Genomic DNA, 25,849 nt, shown 5'->3' with positions numbered 1-25,849 from the left:
GGAAGAATAGACACTGTCGGACTGAGTGGATCTTCTCCCAAAACGACCATCTAGGGCCAAATGATCAAATTAAACTGATGCGCATAGACGCTGTTGGACTGAGTGGATCTTCTCCTAGATGGTCGTATCAGGAGAAGATCCACTCGTTTGGTGACCTTGCCAATCTGACCATGAATGGCCACCGCTAGGAGAGGACCTCTTGCATCAGTGGCTTCTTCGCTAATAAAGGGTCGACGCGATCGCGGACGACAGGCACAAACCACAAGCAGATTCTTCATCAAATTTATTTCATTTAGACAGAAAAAAATGAATTCCAAATAAACAGCAATAAATAAGAAATAAGTTAAGCATTATATAATCATAGGGAATCGGTCATTTATAAGCCCAGCCCCCACATGTCTATATTATATTAAAATACCCTTTCCCTGCGTACCTGCTCCCCTTAACCAAAGGAAGAAAAACAACATTAAAAGTCCTAGATTTTTTTTACGATAAAATGGCAGAGAATTTTTTCTTTTTTTTCGTTTTTCTTTTTTTTTTTCTTTTTTTTTTTTTCCTTCTTGTCGCAAACAAAAATTATTATGTACAATTCCGGGAGATTTCAGAGACTGTAAACATGTTAAATCTTTCTGCGCGGTTGGCGACGACTCTTCGGCTATGACCTCTGACCCCCTACCTAAAAAAAAAAAAAGAAACCCTATGGGGAGCTGAGAAGAAAGGGCAGCGCCCCCTCTACGGTCAATCGGTAGCCGTCCCCCAATTAGGGTTTGAACCCCCTTGTAAGCCGGATGCATTTTTCATGTAGTGCAATGACATCCCGGTATTAAATATCTCAAGTGCATCTGAAATCAGCATTCTGCTGTAACTGAACCCCCGTGTTATGATGGCTTCCAGGGTCTATGGCAGAGAAAGCAACCCTGCAGAGCATTGGCAGGAGTAATGTTCTGCGGGACGTGCCGATTGGCGGCTTTGCCCTACAGGAGACGCAATGCTCTTCAGAAGTTGTGCAGTTCAATGCTCTGCAGTTGTATCCCTTATGGATTGGTTGTGTTCTCTCTACCAAGGTTTATGCTCACCAGAAGCACCCGGGGGGGGGTTGGTTTGAATGGTTCACATATACGTCCCCCCACCGGGTGCACTGACCTGTATCTAGGTGGGAGTGGGAGGTGGGTAAAGCTAGGCTTCTGGATGACCATCAAGGCCAGGAGTCTTGTACTTTATTTCTTATAACGAGAACGTTGGGATAAGAAGATATTGCACACTAAATCCCGTACCCTCCATCCTATCTCTATTTACACAGCAGCCATTGCTGCCTGGACGTTTCTGAATAAATAGCTAGGGGCTCTCTGTGTGCACTAGGCTCTCCCCCCCCCCCCCCCCCCATTCTGGAGAAATATACATCCCGTCCCTGTGAAAATGAAGCTTAATCTCTCGCCTGTGGAATATGGAAAAAATATCTCGACCTCTGGTCTGCCCAACACCTGTGAAGAGAAATATACCGTACGCTAAACACAATGTTACCTGGTCCCCAAAAAATGTAACCTGTGCCTGAACAATCACACCTTGGCCTGAACCATCGTCTTCAGCTTTCCGGCCACTTTAAAAAAAAAAATCCCACTCTTCCGCGAGGATTTGGTTCCTCTGATCTCTCGTGGCCATTTATTAAGACATGTACAGAGAGCCAGGAATGTTCTCCTACATCTCCAAGAGAATGGATATGTCTGAAGGTTCTTGCTGGTTAATAGTTGGGCAATCACCAGGTTTAGCAGTTTTTAGATTTCCCCTGAAGAAAATGTTCTCCTTGGTCCAGCAGCAGTAAAAAGTTTGGAATCCGTTCTGAGGTGTCATGAGAGAGATAGAAGAAGGTAGAAGGGGCTGGAACCAGGATCCCCTTGCACCCCAAAACATATACACACACCCTGAAATACAAAGCAAGAAAGGACATTTCAATACTTGGCCAATGGCTATCGAGAGTCTCCTTGCACTGCACGAGAACATTAGGCCAACATGCCTTTTACACCCTCTTCATCTGGGTTTGAATCATGGGAGATCAGTTTTCTTTTTTTAAAAAAAAGTCCTTTGTGTGGGAAATGGCAGGAAAGCTGTGTGGGGTTGGGAAAAGGGAGAAGCGGGCAATGAAACCTAGGGTAGAGTCTACAATAAGTGAAAGAGAAGTCCTTTGTAGAGGAGAGAGACAAGGATGAATGGAGAAGAAGAGAAAGAATGCTACTGCAGATAATAATCGAGAATAAGGCAAAGCTTCTGTAGAGAGTGAATGGAGAGATGGAGTAGAGAAAGATAGTTACTGAAGGGAAGAGACTGAAGAGAAGAAAGCTATTGTAGGAGAAAGATAAAGGTGGAAGCTAGTGTAGATTAAGAGTCTACAATGAGTGAAAGAGAAGTCCTTTGTAGAGGAGAGAGACAAGGATGAATGGAGAAGAGATGGAGAAGAAGAGAAAGAATGCTACTGCAGATAATAATCGAGAATAGGGCAAAGCTTCAGTAGAGAGTGAATGGAGAGATGGAGTAGAGAAAGTCAGTTACTGAAGGGAAGAGACTGAAGAGAAGAAAGCTATTGTAGGAGAAAGATAAAGGTGGAAGCTAGTATAGATAAAGAGTTTACAATGAGTGAAAGAAAAGTCCTTAGTAGAGGAGAGAGACAAGGATGAATGGAGAAGATGAAAAAGAATGCTACTGCAGATAATGATAGAGAATAAGGCAAAGCTTCAGTAGAGAATGAATGGAGAGTTGGAGCAGAGAAAGACAGTTACTGAAGAGAAGAAAGCTATTGTAGGAGAAATGGAAAGGTGGAAGCTATTGTAGATACAGAGTCTACAAGAGTGAAAGAGAAGTCCTTAGTAAAGAAAAAGAAACTGCTGCAGGTGGAGTGGAGAGATGGAGCAGAGAAAGACAGTTACTGAAGAGAAAAAAAGAAAGCTAGTGTAGGAGAAAGATAAAGGTGGAAGCTATTGTAGATAAAGAGTCTACAAGAGTGAAAGAGAAGTCCTTAGTAGAGGAGAGAGACAAGGATGAATGGAGAAGAGATAAAGAAGAAGAGAAAGAATGCTACTGCAGATAATGATAGAGAATAAGGCAAAGCTTCAGTAGAGAGTGAATGGAGAGATGAAATAGAGAAAGATAGTTACTGAAGGGAAGAGACTGAAGAGAAGAAAGCTATTATAGGAGAAATGGAAAGATGGACACTAATATAGTCTACGATGAATGGACAGTATCATCCTTGGTGAAGGGAGGAGGAAAGAAATTAAAGTAAAAGATTCTGCTGCTGGTGGAGTGGAGAGATGGAGCAGAGAAAGACAGTTACTGAAGAGAAGAGAAGAAAGCTTGTACAGGAGAAAAATAGGAAAAGGTGAGGCTAGAAACAGAAGAGGCTGAGAATGAGGCAGCGCTACAGTAGAGGGAATGGTAGAAATGGAGAAAGGTTATTGTAGCTGATCAGGGATTTCATGGTGGAGAGATGAAATAAAGGGAGAAGCTAGAGTAGATACACAGATAATAGTCTGTGGTAGAATTGCTGACCTGTGTTTCCAAGGGGCCGAACCACATGTTTGAGTAATCAGCTGTTACTGGCAGTAATGTTACACTCTGACCCAATCGTAGGGCCAATAGCTTCATTATGCCAAATATGATTTCTAAATGATACGTGAGGGACAGAGAGAAATGTTTCGGGAGGCTTAAAGGCATGCGAATGAAGAAATGAGATGAGCAGAAGTTCTGATAGAGAAGATGGGCGTATTGTCCACGTGTTTGGTGCACACCCTGTGCTTTTAGCAGTGGTATCGCCCAGAATTCAAAACGACCAGACGAGTAGGGAGCACAAGCCACAGGACCCAAGACACTGCGTACGCCCCATTCACCCAGAAATGCAGCTGAAGATGCCACAAGGCCAGGGGGGGGGATGGAGTCAGGAAGTCACGCTCAGCGTCTACGCGGTGCAGTTGGAGGGCCCAATAGGATTGCCCACTCCTTGTAAAATATCTTAAATGGACGGGCACCTCCTCAAGTCTTTAGGGGCATGGTACGTTCTGCTCAATCCCAATGTTCCTGTGTCCTACAGCTACTCCTCATGGAAGACCCTCTGCACCAAACCACTATATCACTCACATACTATTTGCCCAGATACCCTCAGTTTCTTCAGTATTTAGGAAACGAATGGTTGTCCTACGGGCCAATATCTGTTGGTGAGTCCCCCACTGGTACCTTTGGACCTTACCACAGCTCTCCTGTCTTGGCACTACATTTCTGTAGTAGGTGGAGACTAGCGGCAGCTAGAATGCGAGGGGGGGGGGAACCTGTTGGGCGTTACTGGGTTCAATTCCCGTCACAATGGAGAGGGTGCAACGAATCAAGTAATCTGCTGGAAAGCAGGGGGTGCACTAGCATTTGCCCAAGACACAGAAGGTAGGAAAAGGGGGCAGTGGATGTGAGAGGGGGGTGAGGACAGGAGGCCATCATGCAAAGGGTGGGATAGAGGGGTTAGGGTAGTAATGTTGGCGGAAGACTACTTTACAGGTTCTGACATGCACCTCCCTACCATGTATGGCTTCCAATAGGATCCACCCTACCTTGTCTAGCCACTCCTTTTTTTTGCTATAAAGAAACCATCCTAAAATGCCCCTTGTGTTTCCTTCTTCATTCAGTCTCCTCCATCCCATAATTTAGGATTGTTGTGCCCACACTACTGAGGAACATCTCCCATATTAGCAAACCCAATCTGAATCTTGTTGGATGACTCCATACTTGATTGCCCACCCTCGCGTGTCCCTAACCAACTGAATCCAGCAGTCTCCATTGCTCTAGAAGCAGCCTTATGATTGGATAAGACGAACAGCACAAGTTGAACGATGAGTGAATGAGGGTAACAGGGAGGGAAACAGATAGGCAACAGGGAGGGCAGCTCAAGCCAAAGTTCAAAGTGCACAGCCGACAGCTCAAAATGCCAACAGTCTGCATTACCACAGCAAAGGGACAGCAGGGAGGGGCAGGTGATATGGTTATGGGTGGGGTAGTAGAGTAGGGGGAGGAGCCTGAAGCCGAAAGTATCAAGAGTCAAGTTTACAAGTGATCAGTCACAATAGGTCTGTCTTGTTAGGAAGCAGGCAACACATTTTACCAAACGCAACCCCAAAATGTTTTGTGTAATATTGTATCTCTCGGAACAAGCGTATGGGTTCGACCATTCCACACCGTATCTCTCTAATGGCCGACTCAACTCTCCCGTCTCAAATTTCCTGCACTACTGAGTGTTGTAGGCACTTCCAATCCTCTTAGCTCCTTGGAAGATGAAGAAGCCCTTGAGACAATAAGTATTGGTTGGACCTAAGAACCTAAGAGTTTCAGATCTCTGCAGCCTGTTCTTCAGGAGTGGTTGCTGCTTGGACAGTGGCTGTTCGTGGATGAGGGTTTTGCCTTATGGCACTACCAAAACAAAATGGCCACCTTACGTTTTTGGTGACATATTGAGGTTGCGTTATGCAAAAGATGTGACCAACCAGTTTCATGTCGCCCTGTAAAAACTACAGAGCACACGGACAATAAACGGTTATTATACACAGCACATATAACTTCAAAATGACACGGCACTCCATGCATTCTATACATCGCTGGGAACTCCCCCGGAGCAGCTCCTCAGAGGCGGAGCATAAAACAGGAGGAAGGGAAGAGGAAGGGGGAAAAGAGTCTCAAATACAACACGGTCATTCCATTGGATGCAACTTACAAGGGGCGGTGCTACTTGTCCCAGAGCAGCCAATGGACGTTAGGGTTACGTCATAGCGACAGAGTCATCTCATGAGTGATTGGACCCTGGCACGAGGTGGGCGGGTTTCAAGCGGCAGAAAAAGAGAAGCTGATTTTTTTGGTCTTGTGGTTTTTCTGGCAAATCTATAGAATATGGCTATATATACTGTATATTTCAATACACACATAATTACAGTTGCCCTGATCGTCTTACTGGCTACTCAGATAGAGAAATAGATGTATTTACTTTGCCTTGAGTTTTTATTGATTTATTTCCATATTCAGGGTAAAAATAAAGTCAATATAAATCCAATATATCTGTGTCATCATACAGGGTGGGGCTACATCTTATAGGTTTTAATTTGCACTAATAATATATATTTGTTATTCCTTTTCTACTACGGCTGTACTATAGGTAATAAATATGTATATTAAATGCCTAATTATTCTGGCAGATAGTAATTTAATTGCTTGTCCCCATAATAATAAAAAATAATATTAATTGTTCCGTTACAGGGGAATATGCAGAACGGCAGCATGGGATTCCCTACGTAAATATAATATACATCATCAAAGACCTGGAACTTTTACCTGCAACCGTCCCTGGCTCCTAGGGGGCAGGGCTTTTGCTTGTGCTCTGTTCGTGGGCAGTGCTAAAGCCTGATAGGTAGGCAGAACTGCCTGTTTGTCTAAGCTGAGCTCATCCAACTGGCAGTGGGCATCAATGTGCCTCAGCCTCCCAACTCCAGAGATGAAAGTAAAGGAACTTTACTGGAACTTTTACCTGCAACCGTCCCTGGCTCCTAGGGGGCTGGGCTTTTGCTTGTGCTCTGTTCGTGGGCGGTGCTAAAGCCTGATAGCTAGGCAGAACTGCCTGTTTGTCTAAGCAGAGAGCCTCCTACTGGCAGTGGGTGTCAACGCACCTCAGCCTCCCAACTCCAGAGATGAAAGTAAAGGAACTTTACTGGAACTTTACCTGGGGGGGCAGGGCTTTTCCTTGTGCTCTGTTCATGGGCGGTGCTAAAGCCTGATAAGTAGGAGAAACTGCTTTCTGTACCTGTTTGTCTAAGTTGAGCTCCTCCTACTGGCAGTGGGCGTCAATGCGCCTCAGCCTCCCAACTTCAGAGATTAAAGTAAAGGCCAAGTTGCACGGGAAAGTTCCAGGTCTTTCTTTTTTTAACCCTAGGGGCAATTTTTATGACTCCCTCACTGCCTGCCCCTATGGAAAAGGCTTTCCGAGCTGACTCGTAAGAACGAAACCAAAATAAAAAAAATGAAAGAAAAGACTCAAAGTTAAAGAAAGTAAAAAAAAATAAAACAGTCATCAAAACACAAGGAGAGACCGCACTCCAAAATACGGACCACACGCAGAAACCACACACAAGGGCACATGAGGAGCACACGCCACTCACAGATTGTCACCGAGGGACACTTACCCGGCCGCTGCGGAACCTCACTGCCTCCTGGAGGGGGACCAAGATTGGGAGGCAATAATATTTCATGTGGGAGCGGTCACCTCAGCGCTAGGGCCGTATTATTGGCTACCCTGCAGTCTCTCTAAGTGACTCCCTTAGGAATGAACTTGGCCCCTCCCATCCTTATCTGTAAATGTCGGAGCCAATGTTACCCGGGCTGTGAGCTCTCCATCTGAGCCAATGGGTAGTCACGGCCGCCCTTGGTACCCACCTGAACACCTCAGTACGGCCGGTTGGCATCTTTTGGTCGCTTGAGTTGCACCTTAAGCCTTTTCATCCCGATCTGGAATCCGTTCATTGCTTGGATAGCAGCCTGAGCGCTTCCCGGATTGTCAAAACTTACAAAGCCTGCGGGGGCGAGAAGAGGAACACGTTGGCACGGTGACCCCAGATTTTTGCACTAAATATCGAACATTTGGGAATATTGGGAGTTTTGGCGCAAAACAATTCTAATCGTGGAAAAAATCTGAAGTCGAAGGATGATTAAATCACCCCCATGTAGTAAATATAAACTGCGCTACTATCACAGCACCACTGGGCTCTACCCTGGGGAGTAGATGTTTAGGAAATGATGGGGTTCCTCAAGAACATCTATCAGAGCAGTGGTTCTCAACCTTCCTAACGCCGCGACCCTTTAATACAGGTCCTCATGTTGTGGTGACCCCCAACCATAAAATTATGGATAGAGGAGCAGTGTCTCGGTTCCTAAGACCATCGGAAATATGTGTTTTCCGATGGTCTTAGGCGACCCCTGTGAAAGGGTCGTTCGACCCCCAAAGGGGTTGCGACCCACAGGTTGAGAACCACTGCTGTAAAACATGATGGAGACAGTAGGGCAAGATGGAGACAGTAGGGCAAGATGAAGAAAGTAGGGCAAGATGGAGATGGTAGGGCAAGATGAAGAATGTAGGGCAAAATGGAGACAGTAGGGCAAGATGAAGAAAGTAGGGCAAGATGGAGACAGTAGGACAAGATGGGGACAGTAGGGCAAGATGAAGACAGTAGGGCAAGATGGAGACAGTAGCGCAAGATGGAGAAAGTAGGGCAAGATGGAGACAGTAGGGCCAGATGGAGAAAGTAGGGCAAGATGGGGACAGTAGAGCAAGATGGGGACAGTAGGACAAGATGGAGACAGTAGGGCAAGATGGAGACAGTAGGACAAGATGGGGACAGTAGGACAAGATGGAGACAGTAGGGCAAGATGGAGACAATAGGACCAGATGGAGACAGTAGGGCAAGATGGGGACAGTAGGACAAGATGGAGACAGTAGGGCAAGATGGAGACAATAGGACCAGATGGAGACAGTAGGGCAAGATGGAGACAGTAGGGCAAGATGGGGACAGTAGGGCAAGATGGGGACAGTAGGGCAAGATGGAGACAGTAGGACCAGATGGAGAAAGTAGGGCAAGATGGAGACAGTAGGACCAGATGGAGACAGTAGGGCAAGATGGGGACAGTAGGGCAAGATGGAGACAGTAGGACCAGATGGAGACAGTAGGGCAAGATGGAGATAGTAGGACCAGATGGAGAAAGTAGGGCAAGATGGAGACAGTAGGGCAAGATGGAGACAGTAGGACAAGATGGAGACAGTAGGACAAGATGGAGACAGTAGGACAAGATGGAGACAGTAGGACCAGATGGAGACAGTAGGGCAAGATGGAGACAGTAGGGCCAGATGGAGACAGTAGGACAAGATGGAGACAGTAGGACAAGATGGAGACAGTAGGACCAGATGGAGACAGTAGGGCAAGATGGAGACAGTAGGGCAAGATGAACATGGGAATGTAAAAGCTTGGACAAATACTTTTATGGCAAAATTATAAATATCATGCAAAGACAATGTTATGACAGATGTAAAAATGGTTTCATTTCTGGTGTCAGTATCTCTTAAGACCATCGGAAATATGTGTTTTCCGATGGTCTTAGGCGACCCCTGTGAAAGGGTCCCGACCCACAGGTTGAGAACCGCTGTATGAGAGCATAAGCTCTTGGTGCTAGTAGCGTATAACATTCCAGCTTAATAGCAACCTATGGCCACAAAGCTAGCGCTTCAATCAGTCTTGTACAGTTAGGACAGTGGAAGCATCTGATTGGTCGTTGGACCCTATTGAACCAGAGGATCGTATCTGAGGGTCCACCATGACTTTCACGATTGGTCGTTGGACTCTATGGAACCAGAGGATCATATCTGAGGGTCCACCATGACTTTCATGATTGGTTGTTGGACCCTATTGAACCAGAGGATTGTATCTGAAGGTCCACCATGACTTTCACGATTGGTCGTTGGACCCTATTGAACTAGAGGATTGTATCTAAAGGTCCACCATGACTTTCACGATTGGTCGTTGGACCCTATTGAACCAGAGGATCGTATCTGAGGGTCCACCACGATAGGTCGTTGGACCCTATTGAACCAGAGGATCGTATCTGAAGGTCCACCATGACTTTCACGATTGGTCGTTGGACCCAATTGAAGCAGAGGATTGTATCTGAAGGTCCACCATGACTTTCATGATTTGTCGTTGGACCCTATTAAACCAGAGGATTGTATCTGAAGGTCCACCATAACTTTCATGATTGGTCATTGGACCCTATTGAACCAGAGGATTGTATCTGAAGGTCCACCATAACTTTCACGATTGGTCGTTGGACCCTATTGAACCAGAGGATCGTATCTGAAGGTCCACCATAACTTTCATGAATGGTCGTTGGACCCTATTGAACTAGAGGATCGTATCTGAAGGTCCACCATGACTTTCACGATTGGTCGTTGGACCCTATTGATCCAGAGTATTGTATCTGAAGGTCCACCATGACTTTCACGATTGGTCGTTGAACCCTATTAAACCAGAGGATTGTATCTGAAGGTCCACCATAACTATCATGATTGGTGTTGGACCCTATTGAACTAGAGGATCGTATCTGAAGGTCCACCATGAATTTCACGATTGGACTGATTTGCTCACAGGGCACGGGATTGGCTTCCACTCACCGAAACATTTGCTTTGATTGGTGGCGCGGTCTACAAACACTTTGGCAGAAATAACGTTCCCAAATGGCAGGAACATCTGGAGGATCTCGGAGTCTGTGAATTCCTGCGGCAGGTGGTAGATAAAGATGTTGCAGCCCTCGGGACCTGGCAGGGGCAATGGAGAAATACCCCAGAGGGTGTTATTTGTGCATACAGCCGGGGGCACAAGGATTTGATGGGAATGGGGATGCTAATAAACATACTCACCCTCTCTCTGTTGCTGCTGCTGTGGGGGCTGTTGGGGCAGGATGGCAGGGGCTTGAGTAAACGCCGGGCTGACCAGTCCATAAGCGGCAGGGTAGGCGGCTAGACAAAGAAGACATTCTCATTACTATGCCTGGGAAGTCGGCCAAGGTGCCCCCTAGAGACAAGGGCAATCTGTCCCCACCATGAAGCCCCCCCTCACCACACCCCGGGGCCACTACCTGTGTAATGCTGCATGCCGGCGTAGGCTTGTTGCAGAGGATCCAGCTGGGCCACCGGACTTTGGGCTGAAGGAGGAGAGACAGGAGTTTAGTGGTTGGGTTTCATTGATGAGCCAAAGAAGAAGGTCCAAGGCCATGTAGGAAATTATCTACCCCAATATAAACCCCACCATGTAGAACGTTGGCCCTCCAGCAGCTACAACTTCATGCATCTCCTCAGAAGCCCAAGGCTGAGCCTGGGAGTCCAAGCTTGGTTCTTGCCTCCCCCAATCCTGAGTGTGTGTTTGTGGGGGCGCTGCACTGTGGTTCTTACCTGGATACGGGTGCAGCCCATTGGTGTAGATTGCCTCCGAGCTGGGCTGTACCGTGCTCTGTGTGGGAACGGCACTGTACCCATTGACTCCCAGCGTTGCAGGGATGGCAGATACTGGAGTGGCAGCGAGTGTTGGTGGAGTACTGGTACCTGAGGAGATGGAGGGGTCAATGTTTGGACTGGATCACCCTTCTAGTACCAGGCAAGTGATTGCACCAATAAACAAGGAAGTGTTTATATCCTCCCAGAACTCCGCCCATAACCTAGAAACTTTATAATAGCCCCGCCCCTTTACCCATCATTCTCTTTTTTTATCCAATGTTCACATCCCAGTAACAAAAGCTCACCTGAAGAAGAAGTGATTGGGTTGATTGGGGTGATGGGTGTGGCTATGATCCCGTTGGGGTTGATTGTCGCCATTTGCTGCATCTGGACAGCGGCCATTGTGGCCATGGGATTGAGGTAAGCGCTGTGTGCGGCCACCAGGGCGGCCTGCTGCTGCATGAGCTGTGGGGAGATACAAGAACACCAGGGCTGTGAGCCAGCTGCATTCTGGGAGCAACACCACACGACTGGCTGTGCGCCCCAATGGGCAACTGGCAATGGCCCCCCCCCCCCCGAGGGCTGAAGTGGTGACATGAGATGTGGCATTTTGAGACCTTTCTACTGGGGCAGTGAGGCAATGCTAATAGATATGGGGGCAGGAAGTGGGGGCAGATAGGCCATGCTAATATATACTGGGGCAGAGGGGCCATGTTAGTGAATGGGGGGGGGGCAGAGGGGCCATGTTAGTGAATGAGGGGGGGCAGAGGGGCCATGTTAGTGAATGAGGGGGCAGAGGGGCCATGTTAGTGAATGGGGGGGCAGAAGGGCCATGTTAGTGAATGGGGGGGCAGAGGGGCCATGTTAGTGAATGGGGGGCAGAGGGGCCGTGTTAGTGAATGGGGGGGCCGAGGGGCCGTGTTAGTGAATGGGGGGGCCGAGGGGCCGTGTTAGTGAATGGGGGGCAGAGGGGCCGTGTTAGTGAATGGGGGGGCAGTGTTAGTGAATGGGGGGCAGAGGGGCCATGTTAGTGAATGGGGGGCAGAGGGGCCGTGTTAGTGAATGGGGGGCAGAGGGGCCGTGTTAGTGAATGGGGGGCAGAGGGGCCGTGTTAGTGAATGGGGGGGGCAGAGGGGCCGTGTTAGTGAATGGGGGGGCAGAGGGGCCATGTTAGTGAATGGGGGGCAGAGGGGCCGTGTTAGTGAATGGGGGGGGCAGAGGGGCCGTGTTAGTGAATGGGGGGGCAGAGGGGCCATGTTAGTGAATGGGGGGGCAGAGGGGCAGTGTTAGTGAATGGGGGGGCAGAGGGGCCATGTTAGTGAATGGGGGGCAGAGGGGCCGTGTTAGTGAATGGGGGGCAGAGGGGCCGTGTTAGTGAATGGGGGGGCCGAGGGGCCGTGTTAGTGAATGGGGGGCAGAGGGGCCGTGTTAGTGAATGGGGGGGCAGAGGGGCCGTGTTAGTGAATGGGGGGCAGAGGGGCCGTGTTAGTGAATGGGGGGGCAGAGGGGCAGTGTTAGTGAATGGGGGGCAGAGGGGCCGTGTTAGTGAATGGGGGGGCAGAGGGGCAGTGTTAGTGAATGGGGGGGCAGAGGGGCAGTGTTAGTGAATGGGGGGGCAGAGGGGCAGTGTTAGTGAATGGGGGGGCAGAGGGGCAGTGTTAGTGAATGGGGGGCAGAGGGGCAGTGTTAGTGAATGGGGGGCAGAGGGGCCGTGTTAGTGAATGGGGGGGCAGAGGGGCCGTGTTAGTGAATGGGGGGCAGAGGGGCAGTGTTAGTGAATGGGGGGCAGAGGGGCCGTGTTAGTGAATGGGGGGGCAGAGGGGCAGTGTTAGTGAATGGGGGGCAGAGGGGCAGTGTTAGTGAATGGGGGGCAGAGGGGCCGTGTTAGTGAATGGGGGGGCAGAGGGGCCATGTTAGTGAATGGGGGGCAGAGGGGCAGTGTTAGTGAATGGGGGGGGCAGAGGGGCCGTGTTAGTGAATGGGGGGCAGAGGGGCCGTGTTAGTGAATGGGGGGCAGAGGGGCCGTGTTAGTTGAATGGGGGCAGAGGGGCCGTGTTAGTGAATGGGGGGGCAGAGGGGCCGTGTTAGTGAATGGGGGGGCAGAGGGGCAGTGTTAGTGAATGGGGGGCAGAGGGGCAGTGTTAGTGAATGGGGGGGCAGAGGGGCAGTGTTAGTGAATGGGGGGCAGAGGGGCAGTGCTAGTGAATGGGGGGCAGAGGGGATGGGGGGCAGAGGGCCGTGTTAGTGAATGGGGGGGCAGAGGGGCAGTGTTAGTGAATGGGGGGCAGAGGGGCCGTGTTAGTGAATGGGGGGGCAGAGGGGCAGTGTTAGTGAATGGGGGGGCAGAGGGGCAGTGTTAGTGAATGGGGGGGCAGAGGGGCCATGTTGCCAGACACAGGAATACAGACAATACACAGGTTACACAGGAGGCAGAAGAAGAAGCTGAATTCACCTGGTCACTTACTGCCTGTGTGTACGCGCTGTACGCGCCGAACTGGAGGGCAATGGGGCTGAACATCCCCAGCTGATTGGCCACTTGTTGCATCCGCCGCAGTCCCCGCTCCTTCTCCGTGTCTGCAAACTTCACTACTAGGCTTGAGGAGGCCCCCTGCGCGGGACAGAGCACCCATAGGTCAGGTACAGATACTGCCCACAGCACCCATACGTCAGCTACAGATACTGCCCACAGCACCCATACGTCAGCTACAGATACTGCCCACAGCACCCATACGTCAGGTACAGTACAGATACTGCCCACAGCACCCATACGTCAGCTACAGATACTGCCCACAGCACCCATACGTCAGCTACAGATACTGCCCACAGCACCCATACGTCAGCTACAGGTACTGCCCACAGCACCCATACGTCAGCTACAGATACTGCCCACAGCACCCATACGTCAGGTACAGTACAGATACTGCCCACAGCACCCATACGTCAGCTACAGGTACTGCCCACAGCACCCATACGTCAGGTACAGTACAGATACTGCCCACAGCACCCATACGTCAGGTACAGTACAGATACTGCCCACAGCACCCATACGTCAGGTACAGTACAGATACTGCCCACAGCACCCATACATCAGGTACAGATACTGCCCACAGCACCCATACGTCAGGTACAGTACAGATACTGCCCACAGCACCCATACGTCAGGTACAGTACAGATACTGCCCACAGCACCCATACGTCAGGTACAGTACAGATACTGCCCACAGCACCCATACGTCAGGTACAGTACAGATACTGCCCACAGCACCCATACAATAGATCTGACACTAACAGAGCATGGGGGGTGCCACATTGCTACCAGTCAGGCTCTACAGTAGCTCCACACACACACGGGCTCCTCTTACCGGTAAAGTCCGGCTCCCGTGCAACGCGTTGATGGCAGCCTGAGCTTCTGTATGCGTCTGGAACTTCACAAATGCACAACCTGAGGAAGAGGACCACAATACAACCTGTTACTAAACACTACAGAACCTCATGTTACAACCCTCCCCAGAGACACCATCCAAAGGAGCACCCATGGACTTCATGAGGACAAGATCCCATAGATGATCCATCTGAGATCCATTCACATTGCTCTATTCCCCTTTGGCTCCATCCATGAGAGAACCAACATCACTACCCTCCCGAAGGACACCATCCAAAGGAGCACCCATGGGCTTTATAAGGACAAGATCCCATAGATGATCCATCTGAGATACATTCACATTGCTCTATTCCCCTTTGGCTCCATCTATGAGAGAACCAACATCACTACCCTCCCGAGGGACACCATCCAAAGGAGCACCCATGGGCTTTATAAGGACAAGATCCCATAGATGATTCATCTGAGATACATTCACATTGCTCTATTTCCATTTGGCTCCATCCATGAGAGAACCAACATTACTACTCTTCTCGGAGACCATATCCAAAGGAGCACCCATGGACTTCATGAGGACAAGATCCTATAGATGATCCATCTGAGATACATTCACATTGCTCTATTCCCCTTTGGCTCCATCTATGAGAGAACCAACATCACTACCCTCCCGAGGGACACCATCCAAAGGAGCACCCATGGGCTTTATAAGGACAAGATCCCATAGATGATTCATCTGAGATACATTCACATTGCTCTATTTCCATTTGGCTCCATCCATGAGAGAACCAACATTACTACTCTTCTCGGAGACCATATCCAAAGGAGCACCCATGGACTTCATGAGGACAAGATCCTATAGATGATCCATCTCAGATACATTCACATTGCTCTATTCCCCTTTGGCTCCATCCATGAGAGAACCAACGTCACTACCCTCCCCAGGGACACCATCCAAAGGAGCATCTATGGACTTCATGAGAACAGGACCCCAGAAATGATCTATCTGAGATAAATCTCCATTGCTGTAGTTACCACCTAAGAGAGAACCAACATCACTACTCTTCCTCAGGCAGGCCCTACATTAGTAAAACGTAATGAGACCTCCTTCTATGAGACAAGACCTCATTACTACAGTCCCTTGGACACAGCCCCCAGTTGCCAGAGGAATGTGGGTGCTGCACCCTAACCACAGCTTCAGTGAATGGCGATTTCACGTTCATGGGCCCCAGTTCTCCTATAATGAGAAACTACATCTCTCAACCAACAAATGAACCCCAATACCTAATCTCTGCATCTTCTGGGCAGTTCCATGAGTGGGAACCTACTGGGGCCTATCGTTAGGGCCACTGATACCTTTGCTTGTGCCGTCGGGCCCCCGCAGGACCGTGCACTCATCTATGTTCCCAAAGGGTTCAAACATCCTCCGAACGTCTTCATCCGTCTGCTGCTTCCCCAGCATCCCCACAAACAGCTTGCGGTCCTCTGTGGGCCAACGAGAAACATCATCATCATCATGGGGGTAAAAGTGAAACATTGGGGTAATGGGCTGGGGGGCTTTGAGTTTATAATTGAAAGGAAAGAGATGGGATGTGGCTTAGTGGGAGTGACTTGGGGCAATGGGGGGGGCGCTGTTACCTCCTCGGCTCTCGCTGTCGGCCGGTTTCACCTGAATGGGTCTGTTCATCTGGAACATAATAACGAGAGAGAGTCATTAGTACATACACCACCCGGCCCCCTCCAGCCAATGACCCCCCACATTATTTATGTACATATACAGGGGACACACACATTGGAACATTATTCCTTGAGTTTAGGGTTAGAAGTGTGGGGCAGTTTGTGGGGGTATCAGGGTGCCAGGGTGAATGTTGGTGCAACAGAGCCACACCCCCTTAGGGTATCAGGGTGCCAGGGTGAGTGTTGGTGCAACAGGCCACGCCCCCTTAGGGTATCAGGGTGCCAGGGTGAGTGAGTTGGTGCAACATAGCCACACCCCCTAAGGGCATCAGGGTGCCAGGGTGAGTGAGTTGGTGCAACATAGCCACACCCCCTTAGGGCATCAGGGTGCCAGGGTGAGTGAGTTGGTGCAACATAGCCACACCCCCTTAGGGCATCAGGGTGCCAGGGTGAGTGAGTTGGTGCAACAGAGCCACACCCCCTTAGGGCATCAGGGTGCCAGGGTGAGTGAGTTGGTGCAACAGAGCCACACCCCCTTAGGGTGTCAGGGTGCCAGGGTGAGTGAGTTGGTGCAACAGAGCCACGCCCCCTTAGGGTATCAGGGTGCCAGGGTGAGTGAGTTGGTGCAACAGAGCCACGCCCCCTTAGGGTATCAGGGTGCCAGGGTGAGTGAGTTGGTGCAACAGAGCCACGCCCCCTTAGGGTATCAGGGTGCCAGGGTGAGTGAGTTGGTGCAACAGAGCCACGCCCCCTTAGGGTATCAGGGTGCCAGGGTGAGTGAGTTGGTGCAATGGTGGCGGGTAGGCTGTCAGCTGACACTAGGGGGGGGCAGGGGGTGTATTTTGGGGATGTTATTTCTCATGGCTCCTATTTCTGTCACATTAATTAAATCGTTAGCAGCTGATTAACAGAAACACTGAGAATAAAGCCCCTCTGCCCCCAACTGGGGTTCTTCTGATACTGCTGCCTGGGGGGTTTCTCATTGAAACTGTTTGGGAGCTTAGGGGTGCGAAGCTCAGATCTAGGGGTGCTGAGATCAAATCTAGGGGTGCCAAGATCAAATGTAGGGATGCCAAGATCAAAAAAAAAAGGGATGCCAAGATCAAAATTAGGGATGCCAAGATCTAATCTAGGGGTGCCAAGATCAAAACTAGGGGTGCCAAGATCTAATCTAGGGGTGCCAAGATCAAAACTAGGGGTGCCAAGATCAAAACTAGGGGTGCCAAGATCAAAACTAGGGGTGCCAAGATCTAATCTAGGGGTGCCAAGATCAAAACTAGGGGTGCCAAGATCTAATCTAGGGGTGCCAAGATCAAAACTAGGGGTGCCAAGATCTAATCTAGGGGTGCCACGATCAAATGTAGGGATGCCAAATCAAAAGTAGGGGTGCCAAGATCTAATCTAGGAGTGCCAAGCTCAGATCTAGGGGTGCTGAGATCAAATCTAGGGGTGCCATGATCAAATGTAGGGATGCCTATTCAAAACTAGGGGTGCCAAGATCAAAACTAGGGGTGCCAAGATCAAAACTAGGGGTGCCAAGATCTAATCTAGGGGTGCCAAGATCAAAACTAGGGGTGCCAAGATCAAAACTAGGGGTGCCAAGATCTAATCTAGGTGTGCCAAGATCTAATCTAGGGGTGCCAAGATCAAAACTAGGGGTGCCAAGATCAAAACTAGGGGTGCCAAGATCTAATCTAGGGGTGCCAAGATCAAAACTAGGGGTGCCAAGATCAAAACTAGGGGTGCCAAGATCAAAACTAGGGATGCCAAGATCAAAACTAGGGGTGCCAAGATCAAAACTAGGGGTGCCAAGATCAAAACTAGGGGTACCAAGATCTAATCTAGGTGTGCCAAGATCAAAACTAGGGATGCCAAGATCAAAACTAGGGGTGCCAAGATCTAATCTAGGGGTGCCAAGATCAAAACTAGGGGTGCCAAGATCTAATCTAGGGGTGCCAAGATCAAAACTAGGGGTGCCAAGATCTAATCTAGGGGTGCCAAGATCAAAACTAGGGGTGCCAAGATCTAATGTAGGGATGCCAAATCAAAAGTAGGGGTGCCAAGATCTAATCTAGGTGTGCCAAGCTCAGATCTAGGGGTGCTGAGATCAAATTTAGGTGTGCCAAGATCAAAACTAGGGGTGCCAAGATCAAAACTAGGGGTGCCAAGATCTAATCTAGGGGTGCCAAGATCAAAACTAGGGGTGCCAAGATCAAATCTAGGGGTGCCAAGATCTAATCTAGGGGTGCCAAGATCAAAACTAGGGGTGCCAAGATCAAATCTAGGGGTGCCACGATCAAATGTAGGGATGCCAAATCAAAAGTAGGGGTGCCAAGATCTAATCTAGGGGTGCCAAGATCAAAACTAGGGGTGCCAAGATCAAATCTAGGGGTGCAGATCTCAGATCTAGGGGTGCCAAGATCAAAACTAGGGGTGCCAAGATCAAAACTAGGGGTGCCAAGATCAAATCTAGGGGTGCAGATCTCAGATCTAGGGGTGCCAAGATCAAAACTAGGGGTGCCAAGATCAAATCTATGGGTGCCGAGCTCAGATCTAGGGGTGCCACGATCAAAACTAGGGGTGCCAAGATCAAAACTAGGGGTGCCACAATCAAATCTAGGGGTGCGGATCTCAGATCTAGGGGTGCCAAGATCAAATCTAGGGGTGCGGATCTCAGATCTAGGGGTGCCAAGATCAAATCTAGGGGTGCGGATCTCAGATCTAGGGGTGCCAAGATCAAATCTAGGGGTGCGGATCTCAGATCTAGGGGTGCCAAGATCAAATCTAGGGGTGCGGATCTCAGATCTAGGGGTGCCAAGATCAAATCTAGGGGTGCGGATCTCAGATCTAGGGGTGCCAAGATCAAATCTAGGGGTGCGGATCTCAGATCTAGGGGTGCCAAGATCAAATCTAGGGGTGCGGATCTCAGATCTAGGGGTGCTGGGCTCAAATCTACAAAAATCTAAAAAATGACAGTTTTGCGACTTTCCTTTGAAATCTTATTTTAGAGTCACAGTTAAACCCAATTCCCCCATTTATGGGGCCCCTGAGCGACGTGGGGGACAATGGATTCCCGGAAGCCATTTTTAAAAATTACCTTCGCTTACCCCCCCTCCTGTTTCTCCACTGAAACAAAAAAAAGGGGTCACATTTGCCCCCAGAGCGGAGAGAGGTTTCCATCATTCTGCCAGACACTCTGCCCCCTAGAGGCCACTCTTTATTATGGCCAATTCCTACACAGCTGCCCCCACCCATAGAGATAAACAAGCAGGATCAGTTCCCCCCCCCCCAGGCCAAACCCATTCTACCCAATGGGCAACTCTGCCACAAACTAAATTACCCAAAATACCAGAGAATACTAGAAGCCACTTTGGCAAGGAAGGGGTTACTTACTAGTGGGAGAGGGGTTCCTGGCACATAAGGGGTTACTATGAGCAGATTCCTGGCCTTGGGGGATATAACATACAGACGTGTGTTTAGAATTCAGGGTGTTAATAGGTTATTTTAACACAGTGGTGCTGATGCTGCGTTGCCATGGCACCCGGATTTACATCCCACCCCTGCTGTTGCCTGGATACCGTTGCATCTCTCATGCTCTGCTTCCACCGAGCCGGGCCCGGCAGTCATGGCTTCAGCAGGCTGCCCGGGAGGAGAGGGGGGTCCCTACTATAGGGGTACTAGATAAGGTGGGGGGGCAGGGGGGTAGTAGGAATATTTGCCCTTGCTGCCCATGTCAGTTCCAGGCTTTAAAGCCAGTGTGAGTGTAGAAACCCCCCGTGAACCCCATGAACTATCACCCCCCCCCGTCTCATTAGCACTCCCAGCATCACATTCCCCTCTTGCCCTGATTGGCATTAGAGTGCTTGGGGGGGTTGGGGGGAGGGGCAAGGAGGTACCCCCATCAGAGGGAGGGTAAATAAAGAGAAAGGGGTCACAGGGAGTTGTGAAGTATAGAGAGCTTAATAGCTTCAGGGCAAGAGGGGGCAACAAGGATGCGGGGGGGGGGGATCCATCTCTGCCTCGCTGGCTCTTCTGCTTGAGATCCCCCCCCCCTATAAATGTATCCAGTCTGTATCTGGATACCCCTGTATCTACCCCCCCCCCCCCCAGTCACATCACAGAGAGGGGCAGATCAGCCGGCAACCCTGCCTGCCTCGGGAAAGCTGCTCCCAGCATCTCATTCACTATCAAAGCAGCCAGATGCTTGGTATCCATGGAAACCAGAGAACACGCTCCATGGCAACCACCCACTCACCCTGATTTATCCGTAAGGTTGCCAGGTAACCACTGTGACATCATCACATTTTTTGTGTAAACAAAGGAATGGGAGGGGGCAGAAGCTCCCCAGTAAGCCAGTGTCTAAGGGGCAGGTCCGAAAAAGAGAGACAGGGTGGAGGAAAAGAGAGAGACATCAAGGAAAAGAGAGAGGAGAGACAGACAGACTGAATGAGGGGGAGGGAGAGAGATAAAGTGAGAATGGAGATAAAAAATAATATCAGCCAGAATGATGAGCGGCAAAATGGGGAGAGAATAGGGGGGGGGGTGAGATGTAGAAAAATAGAGAGGGGGGGTCACTGGATTGGGGTAACTGAAGGGAAGGAGAGATGGGGCAGAAGGGGAGAGGGTAAGGGGCAGAAGAGGAAGGGAAGGGGGAGGAGAGAAGGGGCAGAAGAGGAGAGAAGGGGCAGAAGGGGAGAGGGTAAGGGGCAGAAGAGGAAGGGAAGGGGGAGGAGAGAAGGGGCAGAAGAGGAGAGAAGGGGCAGAAGAGGAGAGGAGAGAAGAAGAGAAGGGGCAGAAGAGGAGAGGAGGGAAGAAGAGAAGGGGGCAGAAGAGGAAGGGAAGGGGCAGAAGAGAAAGGGACAGAAGCGGAAAGGAAGGGGCAGAAGAGGAGAGGAGGGAAGAAGAGAAGGGGCAGAAGAGAAAGGGAAGGGGCAGAAGAGGAAGGGAAGGGGCAGAAGAGGAAGGGAAGGGGCAGAAGAGGAGAGGAGGGAAGAAGAGAAGGGGCAGAAGAGGAAGGGAAGGGGCAGAAGAGGAGAGGAGGGAAGAAGAGAAGGGGCAGAAGAGGAAGGGAAGGGGCAGAAGAGGAGAGGAGGGAAGAAGAGAAGGGGCAGAAGAGGAAGGGAAGGGGCAGAAGAGAAAGGGACAGAAGCGGAAATGAAGGGGCAGAAGAGGAGAGGAGGGAAGAAGAGAAGGGGGCAGAAGAGGAAAGGAAGGGGCAGAAGAGGAGAGGAGGGAAGAAGAGAAGGGGCAGAAGAGGAAGGGAAGGGGCAGAAGAGAAAGGGACAGAAGCGGAAATGAAGGGGCAGAAGAGGAGAGGAGGGAAGAAGAGAAGGGGGCAGAAGAGGAAAGGAAGGGGCAGAAGAGGAGAGGAGGGAAGAAGAGAAGGGGCAGAAGAGGAAGGGAAGGGGCAGAAGAGGAGAGGAGGGAAGAAGAGAAGGGGGCAGAGAAGGAAGGGAAGGGGCAGAAGAGGAGAGGAGGGAAGAAGAGAAGGGGCAGAAGAGGAAGGGAAGGGGCAGAAGAAGAGAGGAGGGAAGAAGAGAAGGGGGCAGAAGAGGAAGGGAAGGGGCAGAAGAGAAAGGGACAGAAGCGGAAATGATGGGGCAGAAGAGGAGAGGAGGGAAGAAGAGAAGGGGCAGAAGAGAAAGGGAAGGGGCAGAAGAGGAAGGGAAGGGGCAGAAGAGGAAGGGAAGGGGCAGAAGAGGAGAGGAGGGAAGAAGAGAAGGGGCAGAAGAGGAGAGAAGGGGCAGAAGAGGGGAGGAGGGAAGAAGAGAAGGGGGCAGAAGAGGAAAGGAAGGGGCAGAAGAGGAGAGGAGGGAAGAAGAGAAGGGGGCAGAAGAGGAAGGGAAGGGGCAGAAGAGAAAGGGAAGGGGCAGAAGAGGAAGGGAAGGGGCAGAAGAGGAGAGGAGGGAAGAAGAGAAGGGGCAGAAGAGGAAGGGAAGGGGCAGAAGAGGAAGGGAAGGGGCAGAAGAGAAAGGGACAGAAGCGGAAAGGAAGGGGCAGAAGAGGAGAGGAGGGAAGAAGAGAAGGGGCAGAAGAGAAAGGGAAGGGGCAGAAGAGGAGAGGAGGGAAGAAGAGAAGGGGCAGAAGAGGAAGGGAAGGGGCAGAAGAGGAAGGGAAGGGGCAGAAGAGAAAGGGACAGAAGCGGAAAGGAAGGGGCAGAAGAGGAGAGGAGGGAAGAAGAGAAGGGGCAGAAGAGGAAGGGAAGGGGCAGAAGAGGAGAGGAGGGAAGAAGAGAAGGGGCAGAAGAGAAAAGGAAGGGGCAGAAGAGAAAGGGAAGGGGCAGAAGAGGAGAGGAGGGAAGAAGAGAAGGGGGCAGAAGAGGAAGGGAAGGGGCAGAAGAGAAAGGGAAGGGGCAGAAGAGGAGAGGAGGGAAGAAGAGAAGGGGGCAGAAGAGGAAGGGAAGGGGCAGAAGAGGAGAGGAGGGAAGAAGAGAAGGGGGCAGAAGAGGAAGGGAAGGGGCAGAAGAGGAGAGGAGGGAAGAAGAGAAGGGGGCAGAAGAGGAAGGGAAGGGGCAGAAGAGAAAGGGACAGAAGCGGAAAGGAAGGGGCAGAAGAGGAGAGGAGGGAAGAAGAGAAGGGGGCAGAAGAGGAAGGGAAGGGGCAGAAGAGAAAGGGACAGAAGCGGAAAGGAAGGGGCAGAAGAGGAGAGGAGGGAAGAAGAGAAGGGGCAGAAGAGAAAGGGAAGGGGCAGAAGAGGAAGGGAAGGGGCAGAAGAGAAAGGGACAGAAGCGGAAAGGAAGGGGCAGAAGAGGAGAGGAGGGAAGAAGAGAAGGGGCAGAAGAGAAAGGGAAGGGGCAGAAGAGGAGAGGAGGGAAGAAGAGAAGGGGCAGAGAGGAAGGGAAGGGGCCAGAAGAAGGAAAGGGAAGGGGGCAGAAGAGAAAGGGACAGAAGCGGAAAGGAAGGGGCAGAAAGAGGAGAGGAGGGAAGAAGAGAAGGGGCAGAAGAGGAAGGGAAGGGGCAGAAGAGGAGAGGAGGGAAGAAGAGAAGGGGCAGAAGAGAAAGGGAAGGGGCAGAAGAGAAAGGGAAGGGGCAGAAGAGGAGAGGAGGGAAGAAGAGAAGGGGGCAGAAGAGGAAGGGGAAGGGGCAGAAGAGAAAGGGAAGGGGGCAGAAGAGGAGAGGAGGGAAAAGAGAAGGGGCAGAAGAGGAAGGGAAGGGGAGAGGAGGGGAAGAAGAGAAGGGGGCAGAAGAGGAAGGGAAGGGGCAGAAGAGGAGAGGAGGGAAGAAGAGAAGGGGCAGAAGAGGAAGGGAAGGGGCAGAAGAGAAAGGGACAGAAGCGGAAAGGAAGGGCAGAAGAGGAGAGGAGGGAAGAAGAGAAGGGGGCAGAAGAGGAAGGGAAGGGGCAGAAGAGGAGAGGAGGGAAGAAGAGGAAGGGGGCAGAAGAGGAAGGGAAGGGGCAGAAGAGAAAGGGACAGAAGCGGAAAGGAAGGGGCAGAAGAGGAGAGGAGGGAAGAAGAGAAGGGGGCAGAAGAGGAAGGAAGGGGCAGAAGAGGAGAGGGAGGGAAGAAGAGAAGGGCAGAAGAGGAAGGGAAGGGGGCAGAAGAGGAAGGGAAGGGGCAGAAGAGGAGAAGAGGGAAGAAGAGAAGGGGCAGAAGAGAAAGGGAAGGGGCAGAAGAGGAAGGGAAGGGGCAGAAGAGGAGAAGAGGGAAGAGAGAAGGGGCAGAAGAGAAAGGGAAGGGGCAGAAGAGGAAGGGAAGGGGCAGAAGAGGAAGGGAAGGGGCAGAAGAGGAGAAGAGGGAAGAAGAGAAGGGGCAGAAGAGGAAGGGAGGGGCAGAAGAGGAAGGGAAGGGGCAGAAGAGGAAGGGAAGGGGCAGAAGAGGAGAGGAGGGAAGAAGAGAAGGGGCAGAAGAGGAAGGGAAGGGCAGAAGAGGAAGGGAAGGTAAGAAAAGAAGGGACAGAAGAGGGAAGGGGCAGAAGAGGAAGGGAAGGGGCAGAAGAGGAAGGGAAGGGGCAGAAGAGGAAGGGGCAGAAGAGGAAGGGAAGGGGCAGAAGAGGAAGGGAAGGGGCAGAAGAGGAGAGGAGGAAGAAGAGAAGGGGCAGAAGAGGAAGGGAAGGGGCAGAAGAGGAGAGGAGGGAAGAAGAGAAGGGGCAGAAGAGGAAGGGAAGGGCAGAAGAGGAAGGGAAGGGGCAGAAGAGGAGAGGAGGGAAGAAGAGAAGGGGCAGAAGAGGAAGGGAAGGGGCAGAAGAGGAGAGGAGGGAAGAAGAGAAGGGGCAGAAGAGGAAGGGAAGGGGCAGAAGAGGAAGGGAAGGGGCAGAAGAGGAGAGGAGGGAGAAGAGAAGGGGCAGAAGAGGAAGGGAAGGGGCAGAAGAGGAGAGGAGGGAAGAAGAGAAGGGGCAGAAGAGGAAGGGAAGGGGCAGAAGAGGAAGAGAAGGGGCAGAAGAGGAAGGGAAGGGGCAGAAGAGGAGAGGAGGGAAGAAGAGAAGGGGCAGAAGAGGAAGGGAAGGGGCAGAAGAGGAAGAGAAGGGGCAGAAGAGGAAGGGAAGGAGAGAGAAGGAGAAAAGGGGGCAGATGGGGTAAGATCACAGAGGCAGGAAGACAAGGAAGGGAAAGGTGACAGAGCAGGGGGGGCAGAAAGACATAATGTAGGGGATCCCCAGTTGACACAATTAACCCTTTGCTGCCACTGAGGATGGAGGGACAAGCGTGTCACATTCCCGTGACAAATCCTACTCAGCACACAATGTTCTGCTAAATTGGGAGGTTGCCATGGTAACGGTGTTTGTGCTGTAGGACCTCGTCCTTCTGTGAGTCCAACATGTACAGGAGAGTTCTACCGGCACCGGCAGCTCTGGAACCGGCCCAGTTCTGTCCCATCATGCACTGCTGTGCCTTATTGCCCACAGCTTTCTATAGCCAAGCAGGGTCCTGTCCTGCTCCTGCCCCTCCCAGGTACCCCCATCCCTCCCACTGCTCTCCTCCAATAGCCCCATCCCTCCCACTGCTCTCCTCCAATAGCCCCATCCCTCCCACTGCTCTCCTCCAATACCCCCATCCCTCCCACTGCTCTCCTCCAATAGCCCCATCCCTCCCACTGCTCTCCTCCAATAGCCCCATCCCTCCCACTGCTCTCCTCCAATACCCCCATCCCTCCCACTGCTCTCCTCCAATAGCCCCATCCCTCCCACTGCTCTCCTCCAATACCCCATCCCTCCCACTGCTCTCCTCCAATAGCCCCATCCCTCCCACTGCTCTCCTCCAATAGCCCCATCCCTCCCACTGCTCTCCTCCAATACCCCCATCCCTCCCACTGCTCTCCTCCAATAGCCCCATACACATGCCCCAAGATGCACCACTTAGTCCATCATCCAAGATGCACCATTCTGCCCATTTACCCAGGATGCACCTTTGGCCCATTTACCCAAGATGCACCACTTAGTCCATCATCCAAGATGCACCATTCTGCCCATTTACCCAGGATGCACCACTTGGCCCATTTACCCAAGATGCACCACTTGGCCCATTTACCCAATATGCACCACTTGGCCCATTTACCCAGGATTCACCATGGGCCCATTTACCCAAGGTGCACCACTTGGCCCATTTACCCAGGATTCACCATGGGCCCATTTACCCAGGATGCACCACTTGGCCCATTTACCCAAGATGCACCACTTGGCCCATTTACCCAAGATGCACCACTTGGCCCATTTACCCAAGATGCACCACTTGGCCCATTTACCCAATATGCACCACTTGGCCCATTTACCCAGGATTCACCATGGGCCCATTTACCCAAGGTGCACCACTTGGCCCAT

General features: G+C 51.1%; 1 protein-coding gene across 6 annotated transcripts in view; it reads right to left on the bottom strand.

Moving 5' to 3' along the window:
• Positions 1–270: 270 nt before the first annotated feature.
• The window catches only part of celf3 (CUGBP, Elav-like family member 3), a 39,821-nt gene continuing 14,242 nt past the window's right edge, over positions 271–25,849 (bottom strand). The window contains exons 3-15 of one of the 6 annotated variants that reach the window (XR_004219470.1): positions 16,059–16,107; positions 15,777–15,905; positions 14,407–14,486; positions 13,497–13,652; positions 11,350–11,509; positions 11,003–11,152; positions 10,690–10,755; positions 10,472–10,570; positions 10,226–10,369; positions 7,444–7,580; positions 7,194–7,220; positions 5,738–5,823; positions 271–1,919 (exon numbers count right to left, since the gene is read on the bottom strand). Coding sequence is in view for 4 of the 6 variants with exons in the window: in XM_031890454.1 (XP_031746314.1) it covers positions 7,453–7,580; positions 10,226–10,369; positions 10,472–10,570; positions 10,690–10,755; positions 11,003–11,152; positions 11,350–11,509; positions 13,497–13,652; positions 14,407–14,486; positions 15,777–15,905; positions 16,059–16,107 (1,161 nt within the window). In the remaining 2 variants the exon portion in view is untranslated. 6 annotated transcript variants of the gene reach the window in all.

Source organism: Xenopus tropicalis, chromosome 8, assembly GCF_000004195.4.
Source record: "Xenopus tropicalis strain Nigerian chromosome 8, UCB_Xtro_10.0, whole genome shotgun sequence".
Classification (NCBI taxonomy): domain Eukaryota; kingdom Metazoa; phylum Chordata; class Amphibia; order Anura; family Pipidae; genus Xenopus; species Xenopus tropicalis.
This window is presented reverse-complemented; position numbering and strand designations above follow the sequence as displayed.